General features: G+C 32.1%; 1 protein-coding gene across 2 annotated transcripts; it reads right to left on the bottom strand.

Annotated features, from left to right (window-relative positions):
- Positions 1-7,330: 7,330 nt before the first annotated feature.
- On the bottom strand, positions 7,331-13,952 carry LOC141717229 (glycerophosphodiester phosphodiesterase GDPDL3-like). Of its 2 annotated transcripts, XM_074519323.1 has the most exons (12): positions 13,822-13,952; positions 13,116-13,192; positions 12,217-12,274; positions 11,142-11,263; positions 10,778-11,071; positions 10,535-10,650; positions 9,903-10,404; positions 9,392-9,430; positions 8,955-9,233; positions 8,633-8,775; positions 7,849-8,335; positions 7,331-7,708 (listed from the first exon to the last, which is right to left on the bottom strand). In XM_074519323.1, exons 4-12 carry the CDS (start codon positions 11,236-11,238, stop codon positions 7,458-7,460), a joined length of 2,208 nt encoding a protein of 735 aa, XP_074375424.1. In that variant the 5' UTR covers positions 11,239-11,263; positions 12,217-12,274; positions 13,116-13,192; positions 13,822-13,952; the 3' UTR covers positions 7,331-7,457. The 2 variants fall into 2 exon arrangements, with proteins under 2 accessions (XP_074375424.1, XP_074375425.1); XM_074519324.1 differs by lacking the exon at positions 13,116-13,192 and having other exon boundaries at positions 13,822-13,911.
- Positions 13,953-18,314: the final 4,362 nt, after the last annotated feature.

Genomic DNA, 18,314 nt, shown 5'->3' with positions numbered 1-18,314 from the left:
CCTTATTTATCCAGTATTTTAGCGAATTTAAATTCACAAGTACTTAAATAACTAATTTCTACATAATAATTATAATCTTATCAGATGTTATTGGAATTGTTCAGTCTTTTAAAGATGTTTAGATTATTACAAACCACAGGCAAGAAGCAATTACCTATGTCGACTTCAAAATCACAAACTTAATGTATGTATATCATTGTCCTTTCAATATAAAGTAGGAAGTAATGGTTAATCAATTTTCTCATATTAGATATGAATAATAGTTAAGTAGATGAATATTCTTCTTTCAGCAAGAAAATCCAAGTTCGACTATGGGATGATTTTGGTAAAGCTTTTCACAAAGCTTTAAGTGAAACAACTGAACTTCCTACTATTATAATTATTGCATCCGCAAAAGCCAACAGAAATAACTACACTGGAAATTCTACCATTACCAATGTTGCTGCAACTGCATTCTATATTAACGGAAATTGTGAAAGGGTTGACAAGCTGAGGAAGAGGTCAATATTATTCTTATATCTTAAATGTATGAAATTATGTTGATATTTTTAGTAACATGTTTTCAAATGTGTTATGACAGGTTTTAGGAAATCAATGAAATCTGAATCAATCATGTGAGCTTTGTGAAGTAAGGAAATGAAATATATGAGCCAGCATGCTTATGGTTCTGTTACATTTTCTCTTGTTGTAATGATATTTTGACAATTAGGAAGTTTGTATAATTTGGAGAACTGTAATATTATTATATTTACTTATGAACTATAATTTTGAAACTTCCTTTAGCATCGTAGATTGCTTAAAAATAGCTCGCAGTCTTGACATTGAGCGTATTATATATATATGTATATAGCACTTTCGACAGTAATGTTGTTTTACTAATATTTTCTCAGTCATTCTAATTAGGGAAAATGAAATGGTAGAAAATATGTAGTATCTTGTGGGTAAAAAATTATAATGAAGCAAAATATTTTTTAAGTAATTTTGTTGAAAAAAGCAAAATAACTTCCAGAGAGTTTGAATACATAATAATTTTTAAAAATATATAAAATTAAATTTAATGCAATAATCTATACTGCACAAGTAGTTGTTAAAATATGTCTCAACTAATTAGTTCAGGAAAAGTGTAATATCATTATACAAGTAAAGAACTTAAAGAAATTTCAAGTATATGTAGTAGTTAAGCATATTAAATACATAGTAGTACGTAAGATGTGCGGCAAAACTATGATTACATTATGAAAAAAGCTATGTCCTTCTCATATTAAGAACTACATCACACATGTTAGCCTTAGAAAAGAAGCAAACGTCAAGTTGATTGTTGAATAAAGTTGGAGAAAGAATACTTTTAACAAATCTTTAAAATATCCTTTCTTCTTAGCAGTAATAACATTACTATTTACCAGCCATTTTATGATAGACAGCTATACATCAACTCAAAACTTGACAATAGAAGTTAACTTTGACATTTAATAATGTAAAGTGGTTGATGCATGTATGGTTCTCCAGTTGACTTTATTTATTGTACAATATCAATTTTAATATGTCTATATAAGCTCAACTTTCAATACTTCTAACTGATTGTTATTTATAAAAGTTAATTACTTTCAGTTTTACAAAATGGCAACCCATGTTATAGGGGATCTAAGGCCAAAGCGAAAATCCAATTGGAGAATCAGGGTATGAGTTTCAAGTAAGTGGTGTGATAGAAATTTTGCCACCGGACATCGCAATGCATTAAACCTGATCCTGGTGGATGAAGAAGTAAGTTCAATTATTTAAAAAAAATTATAAATCTTTACTTTGATAACTTACCACATTGTTCATTTTAATGCATCTATATTCGCTTTTTTGAGCAGCATAATCGAATTCGTGCATTCGTTGGTGAGACAGTGTTGCATTATTTTGATAAAAAAATTCATTGAAGGCCATGCGTATGAGATTAGATATTTTGTAGTCAAATATTATGAACCAACAGAGGCAGCAAGATGTTTCAAGTATGACAAGTTTATACTACTCTCTAACTTAATAAAAGCTACAACGTTGCACAATGTACATGCAAATATTCCAACTAATGTCTGGCAATTTACGGAACTCGCGGCAATTAGTGAATTCCAGGAAAATTCTCTTCATTGCATAGGTATAACTATTACACATATCTCTTTTAATAAAAATTTTAAGATTACGAATTTAATTTAATTAATTTAGAATGTTACGTAAACAATTTGTAGATGTTGTTGAAATTGTTTACTCGGTTGAACCCGCAGAGAAAACAGAAATTTCAGGAAAAAATAATGTTTCGCGAATGAACTTCTGTATAACTAATTCAATGTAAGCATAATTTCTTCTATTATTTCTCATTTATCCTCATAACATTGACACATATGCTTATATTTCATTAAGCAACTGGATTATACTTCTTGGCAACACAAAAGTAAATGTTACATTCAAGGGTAAATTGGCTCCATTATTTGATGTTGCACTAATTGAAGCAACAGAACAACCCGTTGTACTTGCAATGACTAGCTGCAAAATTATGTTTGCCAAACAATTGAACGAAATATTTATGTGCAACACTCAAGCTACAAGGATTAACACAAATCCAAATACAGAAATTGCAGCTAGCCTAAGGAGAAGGTATTTTACTTTCTTAAGACAATAATTCTTTAGTTCTTCAATAAGCAGTAATGCCATATTAAACAAGTATTGTTTGTATTGTACAAGATTTTGGGAATTGCATGGCAGATGAGCAATCAAATAATATTGGAGATGCCAATATTTGTTGGCTGGTTACTCTTGCATTTTGTTGGCATGTAATCAAGAAATAGGTATAATTATGTAATACTTATCCCATAAGTGGAACATTTTTTTTAATCGCTCTACTATCTTGGTTTATAAATGATGTAATGAGAAATTTATCTAAATCATGCTTTGTGAAACATGTTTAATCGGTCTACTAATATGTTTTTATGAATTTACAGTTACTTATACCAATATTATTTTATCAAAGTTGAGAATTTGATTACCACAAACATAAAACCGTACTTATAAGTAGAATGATAACTTCAAACATGTGACTTAAAATAATAATCAACATCCGTTACAATTTTAAATTCTTAGAAATATATCAATTTTACCGGAAAAGATTAAGAAATCGAAAGATGTCTCTTCGTTGCATTTAGATAGAAACTAGACATGTAATCAAATACAGGCTTTGAAATTACTCTAAACAAATACTACGAAGGTGAAATTTCCAATATACTGAAAGGTTAGATTCTGATCAACAGTGAGATTGTTATCGCTTGTGAATTTATCCCAGCCTTTTGCAAACCTGCAACATTTCTTCATTTTTAGAACATCAATATTCCAAAGTGTTTCACCTACGGATAAGAATACTGTAGTCCGTCTACCCTATTTTGCTTAAAAAGTTCTCATCCACCTTGGAATATACTGCATAAATGGAAAATTTTTATTTCAGTAAATAGATAGGATTTGGTATTTAAAAATTTTATATGATTCAAAGTATACCACTCCATGACCACGCTGATCAACATGAGAAAGTAACAATTGAACTCTGAAAGTGTTGTCTTGATCAGGAACTAAGGCATCATGGCCTAAAATTTAAGATTGTTAGGTAATTGTTAAAATAATTTGAAGAAGACAGAGTATCATTGTATTGAGAAATTACAGAACTGATGGTACAACTTTCATACTAACCTTCTTCTACATCATCATCTCCTTCCTCTTGAATCATCATTTACATTTCATTGTTTTCTGAAGAACAGGTGCACTATGTAAAATTAAACGAATCGGGAAACATAAATTATGCTATATGTTCCAAAGTAAAAGTATATATACCTTGAAGAATATTTTCATCATCTGATATGATAATAACAACATCATCTACAGGAGCATACATGAAATCCTCAAAGCGAAAATATCCTTCTATATCACGAAAGTGGTTCATGCACTGGTAATCAAATACTGTGATGAAAAATGTAGAGTTTCCCAAGTACTTAAAGAAAATTACAAAGTTCTCATCGATATCATACTTCCCAAAGAATCGACGAAGCCCATAAATTTTACGGGTTCTAGGACAGTACTTGAATTTTGAACGATATCCACCTCCAAGTTCAATGTTTATAACATCACTAATGGTATCACCGTGAACAACTGAGAACATTTTCGGAAGTTCCTAAATGAGTGAAGAATACAATTAACATATAATCATTCATATAGTAATTCTCATTGGTAAATGTACAAGGAATTACCAATTCAGCTTCTTCAAAGACATACTGGCTGATATATTTGAAAAAATTTGATCTTGAGTTCTGTAAAGACACATCTGTTGTATACAAAATTTTAGAACTAAAACATTTTGGTAATAAGAAGAAAGTTAAATGCAATTAAGGTCAATATACCTGAACCTGATCCTGCTGCACCTAAAGTTGCTTTGTCAAACACACAAACTCCAAATTTATTTTCAGTATCAGTTTTGTAAATAGCCAGCAAATCACCTTGATCAATATTTGCCGATTTCACAAAATTAAACCATATCTTATTGAACAATACATTTCCACATATCCACTTCAACTTAATCTTCCACTCTTCATTCTTCAAACAAAAAGTTATTAATTTAACTGATGGATTCAACCCTAATTCATACCAAGCATGAGGATCCAAAACCTACAATAAAATAATATATTGTTAATTATGAGCATAATGTATAAAAAATAGGTCGAACACAATCTAAAAATTTACATTTACCTGCACACGAGATTCATAATCCAAATGTTCCTGCTGAACAACCAAATTGTATAGCCCAACAAAATTATAATATCCGTTGTAAAGGAAATTAGAATGGAGTTTGTCTATCTCAACATCGGAATAGAATATATCATTATTTGGAGTTTCATTATCATTGACATAATTCATCTCAACAGCATACGAATTATAAATTTTTAATTTAAAAGATCCTTCACCAATATAATGCATGAGAACCATATGATAGGGTTTCAATCCACAAAATTTCATCATGCCCGACAGTCCCTTAATATACCGAGAACCTTTAATATAGTCCACCTCCCATGGTGGATAAGGTTCGACTTGCAGCTTCAATTTAGTATGTAAAATATCGCGATATTCACAATAAAATGGTATAGGAAGTTCCTACATAATAAATTACAAAAAATCATAATATCTCAGTGAACAACACATGCAGACATTTTTTTACAATAATGTTACTTACAAGTTTGCCTTGCTCGAAGTGTGATGGGTGTGATGGATAATTGATACGTATGAAGTTTATTTCCCTATCTTGACTTTCCATCTGCAAAGAACAAATTGGAATAATAAGTCTGTGCCTGAAACCCTAGATATGTTACGGTTGAAACAATTGTGCTATAAGCATTGTAAGTATAATATGAGAAGATGAATCGAGAGAAAGGAACACAAATTCGATTAAGACACAATAATTTGAGACCTGTGTAGAAGAAGATTGGAGTATGGAAGGTTGAATGAGAGTAATAAATCGTGAGTTTAGATTATATCTCAGTTGAAAATTTGAGTAATTAATTAGGTCGTTGAGGAATTAGAAAATGCAAATAAGTAACATCTTTAATTTACATAAATGAATTACTTGGGGTTACAAAACCGAGTAAATTAACCACATTAAAGGTAATGAATTTAAAGTGAAAAATATAATATGTAATTTACTGCCAGACAAACAATTTGAAACAAAATAAAGGTTCAAAGAATATATTTACTCTGGATAGTATTAATTTTATAAACGCCGCAGCAACGCGGGCAAAAATCCTAGTCCTATATATTTGATGCGGATTTTATTTATAGCAGTACTTTCCATGACGTTATTTTCTATGACACTATTTTGCCGAATATACTGCAAAATGCTATTGTCAACGTCTCAGTTAAAATTTCTTTTCAACAACCCCGAGCTTAGCAAAGCTAACAAGATTACACCATGAACAACCAAGATGTACCATATCTGATATCCCACAATTTTTTTCTACCAATTCACACAAAAATTAGCCTCTATAATATTTCACTAATTATGAAACTTAAAAACTAATCCAAGGAACAAAATAAATGAATCAAAACTTCATTGATAGAGTGCATAATACCTCATTTAACCTTTTGTCCTGTACCTGTACGTAGTATCTTGCCGCGGGTGCTTTGATCACATCTTATAAACAAAACAAATCAACATTTTAGCCAAAAAATTCAATAACTAAAATAACCTAAATAGTTCAGTTTTCTGTATCTCAACCCCTGTACGGAGCTCACATGCCATTTTTACTCTTGACACTTCTAATAAATCTGCATATGCTTACATAATGTATTACATTTTAATAGAATAGCAATGCATCTAAACATTTTTTTCATGGTTCAGATGAGATCAAGTCATTCGAGTTCGAATTCTAAAAAGATGAGGTGAATACAAGAACCTGAGAATTGCATACGCAAGCAATTAGCCAGTTTACGAAATGGAAAAGAAAAAAACGAACATATAAGTTAGCCATTTCACAACTATGCCAGGGAGGCGTAAGGTTGAAACTGTCATAATGCATAAAAGATGGACAACAATTTTGCTAGGAGGCGTAAATGAGATTCACATACGCCCCACATACAAAAATCGTATCAACAATTATGTTGCAATTATAGTGTTAAGTGAATGAAGTATGAACTTGTCTATATGAAAAGATATGAAAGTACTTATACCCTCAAATACTATTGTATTTAGGAGGAACATGAGCCATTTTCACAAGTAGGCTAACCTAAACGACCTGTGCACATCCAGAACCATAAGGAACATACTAATTCACTCCAACAGCGGGCCACATAATAACAGCAGCAGCTGCACGTACTTTACCTCAATGGTTAGCTGATTCTATCTTTCACCAATGACATTATTGCAACCTGTAAGATTACAAAAGTTTGGAACATAATGTGTATAGTTTCTTTCCTTGAACAGATGTCTGCCAACAACTCTATTAGATAGTAACACAGTGAGATACTGATACAATGCGACCACTTCAAATAGACGACAGTATATGCATGCACTAAACCAAGTATTAGAGTCAAGACCCGGATCATTGATGAATTTCCTCACCGTGGGCCAAGGCAAGGCCTGAAGTGTTATATCAGAATTTTAGCTTTTTATGCTCATCAGCAGCCAATATATTGCATAAAGTAACACCTAAGATTGCCTAAACATCATTATCATTCTATTTTTAAGATATATGCAAGATATTCCACTACAATCTGAATAAAAACATAGTTCAAAGGTGTAAAAGATGACTTAAGAGCCACCTAATCGACTTCATATTCCTCAAGGGAAACAGGTAAATTTTGAAGAGAAACCAAGATAGAGTTATCTACACCTTCTTAAGCCTAAAGATTTCTTAAGGACCTGTTCTGTGCGTTATGTGTACCAGTTATATTTATCTTCTGTACACAAAACACCAGAGGATAAACATGAAAGCAATGCCAACACCTACAAGAACTGCAAGAAGTATAGCATGGCTCCACGTGAAAATGTGCAGCTCTGCTTCATCTTGCCCGCCTGGTGTCAATACCGGGCTGGGAGCTGCAGCTGGTGGCTGAGTCTGACTGAAAGTTAAGAGACCGCCACGACCTACAGGTACAGGATCCATGTAAACTGGTCTCTTTCCTGAGGTTAAGCAGCGGTTTCCTGAGATCATCAATCATATTAGAAAAAAGAGCTTTAGAAATTACTCCAAAAGAAAAGAAGCCATAACCATGTATCAACTGACAATATGCAAAGTTTTAAATACTGGCATCTACTTAGAGGGTAAAAGAATAGAATCTTACTTCTGTATTTGCTGGATGTCTCTGGGAAATCAGTAACCACGCCATTAACTCCAGAACCAACAGAAAATTGGTTCAGTTCGACATATGGATCGGCGTAGAAGTCCCATGCTTGAGTCGTGAACTCATTCTGGAAAAGCTTTACATAGACAGATAGCTTAAATGCCTGTAGCTTTGTTACAACCTCTGTAGCACCAGTTATGAATTTAAAGTGTTGATTATACACAGACGATTTGTCGATGACCACAGAATTGGCAAATTTTGTTAAGTCCGGAATGCTTGAGTTTGAAATGTCACTGCCATCATCCTCAATCTCATAAAGAAATTCGTAGTTTTTATTCATCTCCTTCAGTTTCATAAGAACCGCACTACTTGAAGACTGAATCATGACTTTCTTCCGTGTCTGATTGTTGTAACCAGCTTTGCTCAAGTCATCAACAACAGCATTTATCAAATCCAATCCCTTCTTTTCTGCTAGGTAGGATGCCTTCTGTAAGACGGGGTCAGAGGAAATTGACAAGCTCATTAGAAGCATTATAGTTGGAATTAATAAGGTGATGGACCATGAGGTACATGCTACAGATCCTGACTTCACAATACGTTTACTATCTAAACTTGTGATGACAGGAGCGAGGTTGGTAAATTTAAGTTAAGACATCCAAATGATTACCAACCATGTAGTTTATTAAGTTGTTGAAGTTATTAATAACATCGAAACCTAACTAAATTTTTACGTTTGGCCGCTATTTCATAGCTAAAAAGTAAGAAACACTAATTAATACATTACCTCGATGCGGATCAAGAAACCTGAAACAGAGGTTGCATTGTTTTCCAAGGTCAAAAAATCGGACAATGTCACAAGATTTCCAGCATTCTTCTTTCTAGGATTCCGATACAATGATGGATTTTGCTGAGACTTTGATATCACGGCTGCCATAAATTTTTGAAAACATAACTATTATGAGTGTGCTAGAGAAAAAATTTATTAACAGAAAGTTAAAAGCCACAAGCATAAGATATGTTAACATTTCGAAGTTGCTCCATCAAAGGATTAGGGATCATAAGCATGCTGCATAAGTTTTAAAAGTAGATACAAAAGTTTGACTTACGTTTTAGATTTTGTATATCGCTCCAGTTAAGGCTGAAAGAGAATATTCCACTGCCACCAAGTTCTGTGATGTTTTCTTTTAGGTTACTGAAAGTTTCCGCAGCTGTGGTTTTATCTATAAGGTTTATAGAGCCTAAACAAAATGGTGTTCCATCCTTCGTTATTTGAACAGGACAATCAAGAATGTCAACCCCGTCTGATATAGCTTGTTTATATGCTAAATCAGTACACCCAGGGTACTGTCCACTTGCTCCTTCATGTGAAATGACCAAGGGAATTGCTGCAACAAGAGGCCTATAGACTTAATTACAGTTTTACTAGAAGTAAACCATAACACAAAACAACTTTTCAACAAAGAAGTCTGCATAATTTTTAGGAAGAAAAAAAAAAGGAGAAGAAGAAGCTGTAGAAAAAAAACTTTATGTATTAACAGCGTACCTGGTCCAGTGAGATATTTGTCCATATGAGAGAAGCAATCTGCAGCATCAAATTATTAATAGAACTGAATCAACTATCAAATAAAAATTACCAATTAAACATAAGTAGATGTTGAGACTATAGATAGTATTTAAGTTATTTCCTACCATAGGGAGGGAAGGTATTCACAGGAAGGGAGAGACGTGTCCTCACTAATTTTGTGTAGTTTTTTCAGCATTGATATTCTTAAATTAAAAAAAATTGGGGAACCCTGCCAAATTTATAAAATACTTATAAAGTTTGTTTCGTGCCTCTCTGCAAATAATTAGATCCAACACTGAGGACATAGGATATAATATGAATTCTCTCTTTTGTTATCATTAGTTTGAAGAATACCACGACTACATCCTACTTACAAGTGTGATACTGGATTGGAAAAAAATAACATGTTCCCTCGGGAATTAAGATTACTAGTGAGTTAAATATTTGTACACAAGGAAAATATGTAAAACAAACTAATATAAAAAGTTACCTATGGCCTCTGATGGTGTTAAAGGGAAATCTGAAAGCACACCATCCACGGAAAATTTGTCATTGTCAATGAAATTTAGATACTCAGATACAGGATCATAGTTGTAATCATAAGCAAAAGGTACATCATTTGAAAATCCAGATGCAAATATTTCAAGTCCCTCTTTATGGGCATCCAGGACAACTGAGGTATGAGGCTCCAAATATAGATCTTTATCTAAAGGCCATATGTAAGTCTTTGGCACTAATATTCCAGAAGAAAATGATTTAATAAATGTTAGATTCTTCAAGAGAGAAACGTATGTTTGGTTTGTTGAAGGCTCAATGTCATCCAATCCCAAAAATCGAAATACAAGTCTTGTTGGGCTTGACTTGTACTGTTTAACAATGCTTCTCAAGAAATTCACCTCTGGTGATGATATGTATTTCACGATGACACTTTGAGAGGCAGAAATAAGAAAGCTTCTCATGCTTAAATTATGTTGGCCGAAAAAAGCATCATGCTGCAAAGTAAACAGAAATGCATAAGATGGCTTCATTAATAGCTGATTGATCAAAACTACTTACTTTCAATTTACGTAATACTGTAAGAGGAATAAATTTATGAAAAATGACAAGCAGTTTAAGGGTTACCTGAATATTTAACCATAATCCTGGTGGTTTCAGCTGCCTAACCAAATCTCGAACAGTAAGTACATGAAAAAAGCTGTGATCAAACTCATCGGGCCGAGATAAAACTCCCTGAGTTACTGTCCAGTTGACAAGGAAGATTATTAAATCATCTAGAAAATCCATAACATCAATTTTATGAATATTTCGCGAACTCTTTAAATCTTCTGAAATGATTAACAAGATTATTATAAAAACTCGACTTACAGGATATATTTCTGAGAGCAGTCAGGGTGAAATCCAAAGTAAACCATCCTGCTCTCCTAACACCGTTCACAAGGTATGATTTCCTGCTGTTGCTAAAATGGCCAGAAATGTCAGAACCACTGTCAAGGGTAAGTTCCGGAAAACAGATCCCGACTCCATCGCTGGTGAGTTGCACGTCACACCACAGGATCATATTGGGCAAACCAGTCAACAATGCCCATTTGTATGCGTTCAAACTGGAATCAGGAAATATCCCAGAAAAGCCACCACGTGCGATGGCTACAGGCGCATCTCCTGTCAAAGAGTACAATTTTAATTTGACAGGGCAACTTGTAATATTAAAAGAAAAGGAATAAATAGTTACCACTGAAAGTTTTCCATGAAGTAGATGATGGTTGAGCCGCATCAGCAACAAACAAAGCTAAGCAAAGGAGGAAGAGGACACTCGCTGCCTTAAACATTTTCGGATGCCTTATTTTTAAATGACTGCAAGATTCTAGTTAGAAAAAGAGAAGGCCAATTTTGCATTTATGATACAGTTATCTACTCGGTGAGGAAAATATATATATTTAACTAATAAATCATTGCATCCAAGAAGCTATACAATACAAGCTAAAATTTCTTGTCTATGAGCATGAACAATTATACTTTCAAGTGAAGCAAAAAAAAAAAAAATATATATATATATAGTAGTTAACTTCCACCGTGAAAGAGAAGCAGATCAAATATGCTCGAATGCTTAAGTAGGCTGAAAAAGTTTTACCATAACAGAGGTCGGTGCTAAAGATAAATATACATTCAGTCAATTCAACCTAGTATCATCCTCGTTTATAATCTTTCATTTTTAAAAATTCTCGTGTTTTTTTTATTGCCATTCCTGCCTTGACTGTGAAAACTTTCTGAAATGTAAGATCTATTTCATTAACTGTAAATAATTAAACAAGAATTTCTATCAAGTTAAATCAAACTGTATATCTAACAACTGATAACTCCCAGAGGCTAGAACCATAGAATCATGAGTAGGTTGACAGCCTGACACTACACAAAGTGATAGGTTATAAAATTAGTTTCATAATTACATAAATGAGGATGACCCAGAATTTGATCCAAGACCAACATATAGCAGCTCTAATGCCTGTACTTGAGCACTGTGTTTATGATGTAATTAAATGCAAATTTGCTCTGTACTCAAAATGAAATATATATATAAGGGTGTGAAATATCATGTCATGTAGCAGACTTCTGTTATAGTTTTAGATTCTTAGGTTTGTATAAGTATCAGAGGATTTGTAAACATTGTTCATTAAGTTGAATAAACAAGTTAACCAGTCTTTTTCATTATTATTTAGCTAAACACTCTGCATTGTAAAGTAGTGACGTTATATGTAGAATGTAGATAGATAGGATAACAATTAACTAGTGAGTGTTGACGGTACTACCTTTGACAGCAACTAGGAATTACAGAACGAGGCCTCTGGTGCGACAACTGAGAAGAAGCTGAAAAAGGAGAAGAAGGAAAAGAGGACAATTAGTTAATGAAGAAGAGCAACCTTCTAAAAATAACTGGAGCCTCAAGTGGAAGGCGCCTCAAGCGGAGTTTAACAAAACAAAGTTTTAATATGTTCTGCTCTGCTACACTAACAAATCAAAAATTAGGCTAATTGGTATAATATCAGCAGATAAACGAGTGTGGATTGCATAAACTGGAATTATATTGGTCCTCATAAAGACTACATTATTCTGAGACAAATTCAACACAAACCATGAAAATTAGAAGAGAAAAATCTAATAAAGAAGATAACTTTATTAAACTTTCTCAAATGTAAGATCTATTTCATAAACTGTAAATAATAAAACAAGAATTTATATCATGTTAAAGCAAACTGTATATCTAACAATTGATAACTCCTAGAACCAAAGAATGAGTAGGTTGACAGCCTGACGCTACTCAAAGTGATAGGTTATAAAATTAGTTTCATAATTACCTAAATGAGGATGACACACAATTTGAGCTAAGACTAACATATAGCAGCTCTAATGCCTGTACTAAATCACGGCGTTCATGATGTAATTAAATGCGGATTTGCTCTTTACTCAATATGAAATATATATAAGGGTGGGAAATATTATGTCACGTAACAAAATTTTGTTATAGTTTTATATTCTTAGGTTTGTATAAGTATCAGCACATTTGTAAACATTGTTCATTAAGTTAAATAAACAAATTAATTAGTCTTCTTCTTCATTATGTTTAGCTAAACACTCTGCATTATAAAGTAGTGACGTTATATGTAGATAGATAGGTTAACAATTAACTAGTGAGTGTTGACGGCACTACCTTATACAGCAACTAGGAATTACAGAATGAGGCCTCTGGTGAGGGTTTTAAACTGAGAAGCAACAAGCGAGAAGAAGCTGAAAAAGGAGAAGGAATAGAGGAAAATTAGTTAAGGAAGAAGAGCAATCTTCTAAAAATAACTGGAGTCTCAAGTGGAAGGCGCCTCAAGCGGAGTTTAACAAAAAAAGTTTAATAAGTTCTGCTCAGCTACACTAACAAATCAAAAATCCGGCTAATTGGTATAATATCAACAGATAACGATTGTGGATTGCATAAACTGGAATTAATTATATTGGTTCTCGTAAAGCCTACATTATTCTTAGACAAATCAACACAAACCATGAAATTTAGAAGAAAAAAATCTAATAAAGAAGATAACTTTACCATAATAAATATACATGTAGGGATAATTTAGCATGTACAAATTACAATGAATCTATATACACCATGGACAAAAAACACAGGCAACTAACTATAGTAATATCTTTTAAGTGCTCATATTCAACTATTTAATTACATTGATTTGCAAGAGCTTTAAGTTGAGCAGCAAATAAGAAAAAGGGTATGATTAAAAGCTTAAAAAACAAAAATCAAAAATGATCTGGGCACATAAATATGAAGACAATTGCTGAATAACTGAAGGGTGATAGCTAAAAATGAAAGAGAGGGGGTGTAATGGGTGAGTGAGAGATTTCGGGAATCCTACCTCCGGAGATATGAAGAATGCAAACTATCCAAGCAATTCAATTGACTGAAGCTAGCCTGCATGCTATTTTTACCAAGACTGAACCAGAATAGTATTTTTATCTTCCATCTATTTATAGTATCGTGTATAAAATTTGGGGTTTTTATTGTGCGCGCAATTTATTTCTTATTTATTGGTTGCTGAGACATTTTTGTGCAGGTAGGTAAGTATCATTTTACTTTCAAAAAAAGGTATGCTATTATTTTTAATAAAAATATAACCAATCAAAATCGACAACTAAGTTGTTTATGTTAAAAATGATAAAATTTTATGTATAGTCAACTTTTACTTACGTGTCTTGTTTTATTTTTGTGCAAGGACACTTTTTTAAAAAATTTACTTGAGATTAATTAATCATAATATATATATTATATATATTATCACTTCTTATTCAAACCTTTAGTCATGTACCGTCAAATCAATCTCAACCGTTAATCTGATTTTTTTAAAAATAAAAGATTAAGATTATATCATAATATAATTATAAATAGAAATGATTATATTGTTCTACTACCATTTAAATAGTAGAATGCGATAACCTTATTTAATAAATCATCATTTATTTTTTCTTTACCTCTACTGAAGTTATTCAACATTTCTTTCGAAAAGAACTGCTATTATTGTCTGCGGGAGGCACGAGTCTCGTATTTAAATTCGTATATCTATTTCTTGCACTTATATATTATTTTAATTATTTTAAAAAAATTAATTGATAAATATTTATATACAATTAATAAATAATAGTAGTTCTATATAAATAATAAATATTTTTGACTCAGATTGATTTTAAGTTATAAGTTGCGTGTTATCTCAAAATTTATATATTTCATTAAATATGTATGGTCTCGAAGGAGTAGTTTTCCAGTATTTACATAGAGTGTGTTGTTTTGGTTTCTATACTATATTAGGCAGTGTTCTAAAAATCGGTCTAGGCGGTGTCTAGGTGCTAGGCGATGGTAAAACGCTTCGACTCGGACCTAGACGGTGATTTATGCGTTTTTTCAAAAAATCGGGATTAGGCGGGTTAGGCGGTCAAAAATCGGTCCTAGGCGGTCTAGGCGGAAAATAATTAAAAAAATATTTTTTTTACCTTTTTATAATTTAATTCATTAATTTCATAATTTCACACAATCATCATGTCAATTTCTAATATAAAGTATTGGTAAGAAATAACAAGTAATCAAATATATTTACTTTCTCACTTAAAATATAAAATTAACATATTATAATTAATTTAAAAGTGTGAATTAAAATATAGTTAATATTGTAAACTCAATAATTAGTATATAATGCATGTCAAATGTGTAGATATTGTTTAATATCATTCTAATTTCTTTTTTCAAACAAATATTTGACATATTGATCATTATATAACTATAAAAATTAAAAATAATATTTATATTTTTCCGATTAATGTTTCGATTAATCGGTATGATTAATCTCCGACTTGCCGATTAATCTCTCGAAGGTACCCTCACCGCCCTAGCACGACTAGCGATTTCTGGAACACTGATATTAGGTTGTTGGGCCAACGTGGACTATTCTAGAACTTCTCCACCGTTCTAAAATCCTAAATCCATAATTCATTCTTCTTTAATCTTTTCTTCCCAAAGCTCACTAATTTTATGATAAAGGCTCTAATGCTGCTAGCGGCGTGTAGTAGCTACTAGGAAGACATCCATTATATTTATTATTTCTTTTTTTTAATTAGTGATATACTCAAGAAAGAAAGTTTACCGTGTAACGGAACTATATGCGTGATATCTCGGGAAAAATAGACAATAATACTTTAATGCTCGAAATATAAATCCTGAAATGAAATATTGCAATAATCAAGTAAACACCGAATATATAGACTGATAGTCAATCAACAAGTCACATATAGCACATAATACATCACGTAATCAATGATATATTATTTATAAAGAAGTCTCGGGTCATAAATAGGCTTTCGGGTATTTAAAATGATTTTTAAAACATTTTTCGGAATTAGAACGGGTCGTTGGATCAATTTCGGGTTAATAAACAGGGTTCGGTTGGCCAATTCTGGCTCCGAAACAATTTTATACTAATTATCGAGCCTTGAAAATAATTTTGAATAATATTTTAAAGCTCGAAACGATTTTTCGGAATTTTTAAATCATTTTTAAGTAATTATATCTAATTAAATAATTAATTAAAATCAATTAATAATTAATTAAATCAATTAATCAATTAATTTCCAAATTAATTGACCAGTTAATCGATTAAAAATTAACTGAAATTAATTAATTAATTAATTCAGATTTATTTCTGAATTAAAAATAATTTTCGGAATTAAAATACTAATTTTTAGAATTTTCAGAAATTAAAAACGAATTTTTTTATTATAAAAATAAATAGGAAATATGATTTTTAAACATTTTTAAAACAGGAATCCAATTTTTGCAAAGTCTGGAAACCAGGGGGACCAAACTTCATCGTTTTCAAAAGTACAGGGACCAAACTGCAATTTTGCAGTTCCAGTCGCCGAAAAAGTCTGGGGTGGCCGGAGAACTCACCTCTGGCATCCTCCCACCACCATCACCTCCAGAATTAAACTACACCACTCCAGGAACCTATATCTGCAATCAAAATTTATCAATAACCCCAGACTTGGCCGGAATTTGATCAAGAAACTCGCCGGTTTCCGGCGGGTTCGACGTAAACTTCAAAACACAACTCCCTTCTCTACAGACCTCGTTGATTCATGAAACTTGTACGACTAGATTGCAAATTTCACAGAGAATACAATACACTATACCACAACATCAATCTATTTCAGAATAAGAAACCCCCAAATTTCAATTAAAAACATTCATACGGGTTATAAACTCTAATTTTAAAATTCGAAAATCAAACTCAAATTTGAACATGTTATTGAACTCCAAATCAGACGTATAATATATCAAAATCATCAGGAAAACACGCTCTACAACATGCAATCATTAAATCATACAAACAATCATCCGAACAAAAATTCATATTTTTAATAAATTTAATTCGAAAATAAATAAATTTGCAGAAAATAAACCTTTGATTCTGCAGTGAAACAAAGCTCAGAATCTGATAGAACACTTCAAATCCTTCGTTTTGGTTACTCAAGCTTTGAAAACAGAGATCGGTAACGCCTTCGTTTTGCTGTTTGATTCTTAGAACAGTTTATGTAATTAGGGTTTTTCTCTGAAAATTATAGAATTAACTATCTGCAAATGATTTTGATACGAAATAAAATACTATAAAAGGCTATTTATAATTACGGAAAATTAGTATCTCGTTGGATCATTCCGGATATAAAACGGTACGTTTATTTATAAAAACTGATCCAAACGGTATCGGTTTTCGGGATAATTATCCAAATCAGTACAATTTGTACTGCGGTCTTGGTCTCAGCGCCTGGTTACACTTACTACGAAGTGATAATTGGGATAGTTTAATAAAAAGCTCCCGTTTATCAAAAATACGGGTTTTATTGATTTACCGAAACGAATATTGTATCGAAAATGTTGCGCCGGGACCCGTGCAGAACAAACCGTACGCCGGATCGAAAAAGTCGAAACATGGAATATGCTCGGAATATTACAATTAGGTTAGGAAGGAGTTCTCGGAAGAGTTTCGGGTTCCAAAAACGTAACAACGGATGACGTCGATTGGTTCCCGTTTTTATAAAATAGATTTTAAATACTCGGAAAAAGATTTTATAAATTTCATATGATCCTTATAAATCCATAAATCAACATAAAAATAATTAGGAAGATATGACAATTATCTATGTTTTATTTTGGACATATAAAAATTAAAATACTCAATTAATATTATTTTTGAATATCCAAGTACAGATAACATTTAACAATTAACTCACAGAATAGATACTGAACTCACATAATAATTATTTAATAGCAAAATAATTACACGATATATCCCGGATATTACATCCTTCCCCCCTTAAAAGGATTCTGTCCTCAGAATCTCCTAAGAAAACAAATGAGGGTACTTTTCTCTCATATCACTTTCTAACTCCCAGGTTGACTCTTTAACCTTTGGGTTTCTCCAAAATACTTTTACTAACTTTACCACTTTATTTCTCAATACTTTCTCTCTCTCCTCTAGAATCTCTATCGGACTATCTACATATGACAAATCTGCCTAAAGCTCTATTGGCTCATATTCTATTACATGCCTGGAGCCTGGATTATATTTCTTGAGCATCGATACGTGAAAAACATTATGAATGTGCTCCATGTGCGGTAGTAACGCCAACTCATAAGCTACTTTGCCAACGCGCTTTAAAATCTCAAAAGGTCCGACATATCTTGGGCTTAGCTTCCCTTTCTTTCCAAACCTCGTTAGTCCTTTCCATGGTGATACTTTCAGTAATACCAAGCTTCCTTCTTCAAATTTCATGTCTTTCCTTGACTGGTCTGCGTATTTCCTCT

This window comes from Apium graveolens, chromosome 4 (assembly GCF_009905375.1).
Source record: "Apium graveolens cultivar Ventura chromosome 4, ASM990537v1, whole genome shotgun sequence".
Taxonomy (NCBI): domain Eukaryota; kingdom Viridiplantae; phylum Streptophyta; class Magnoliopsida; order Apiales; family Apiaceae; genus Apium; species Apium graveolens.
Note: the sequence above shows the minus strand (reverse complement) of the source record. Positions and strands in the feature narration are given on the sequence as shown.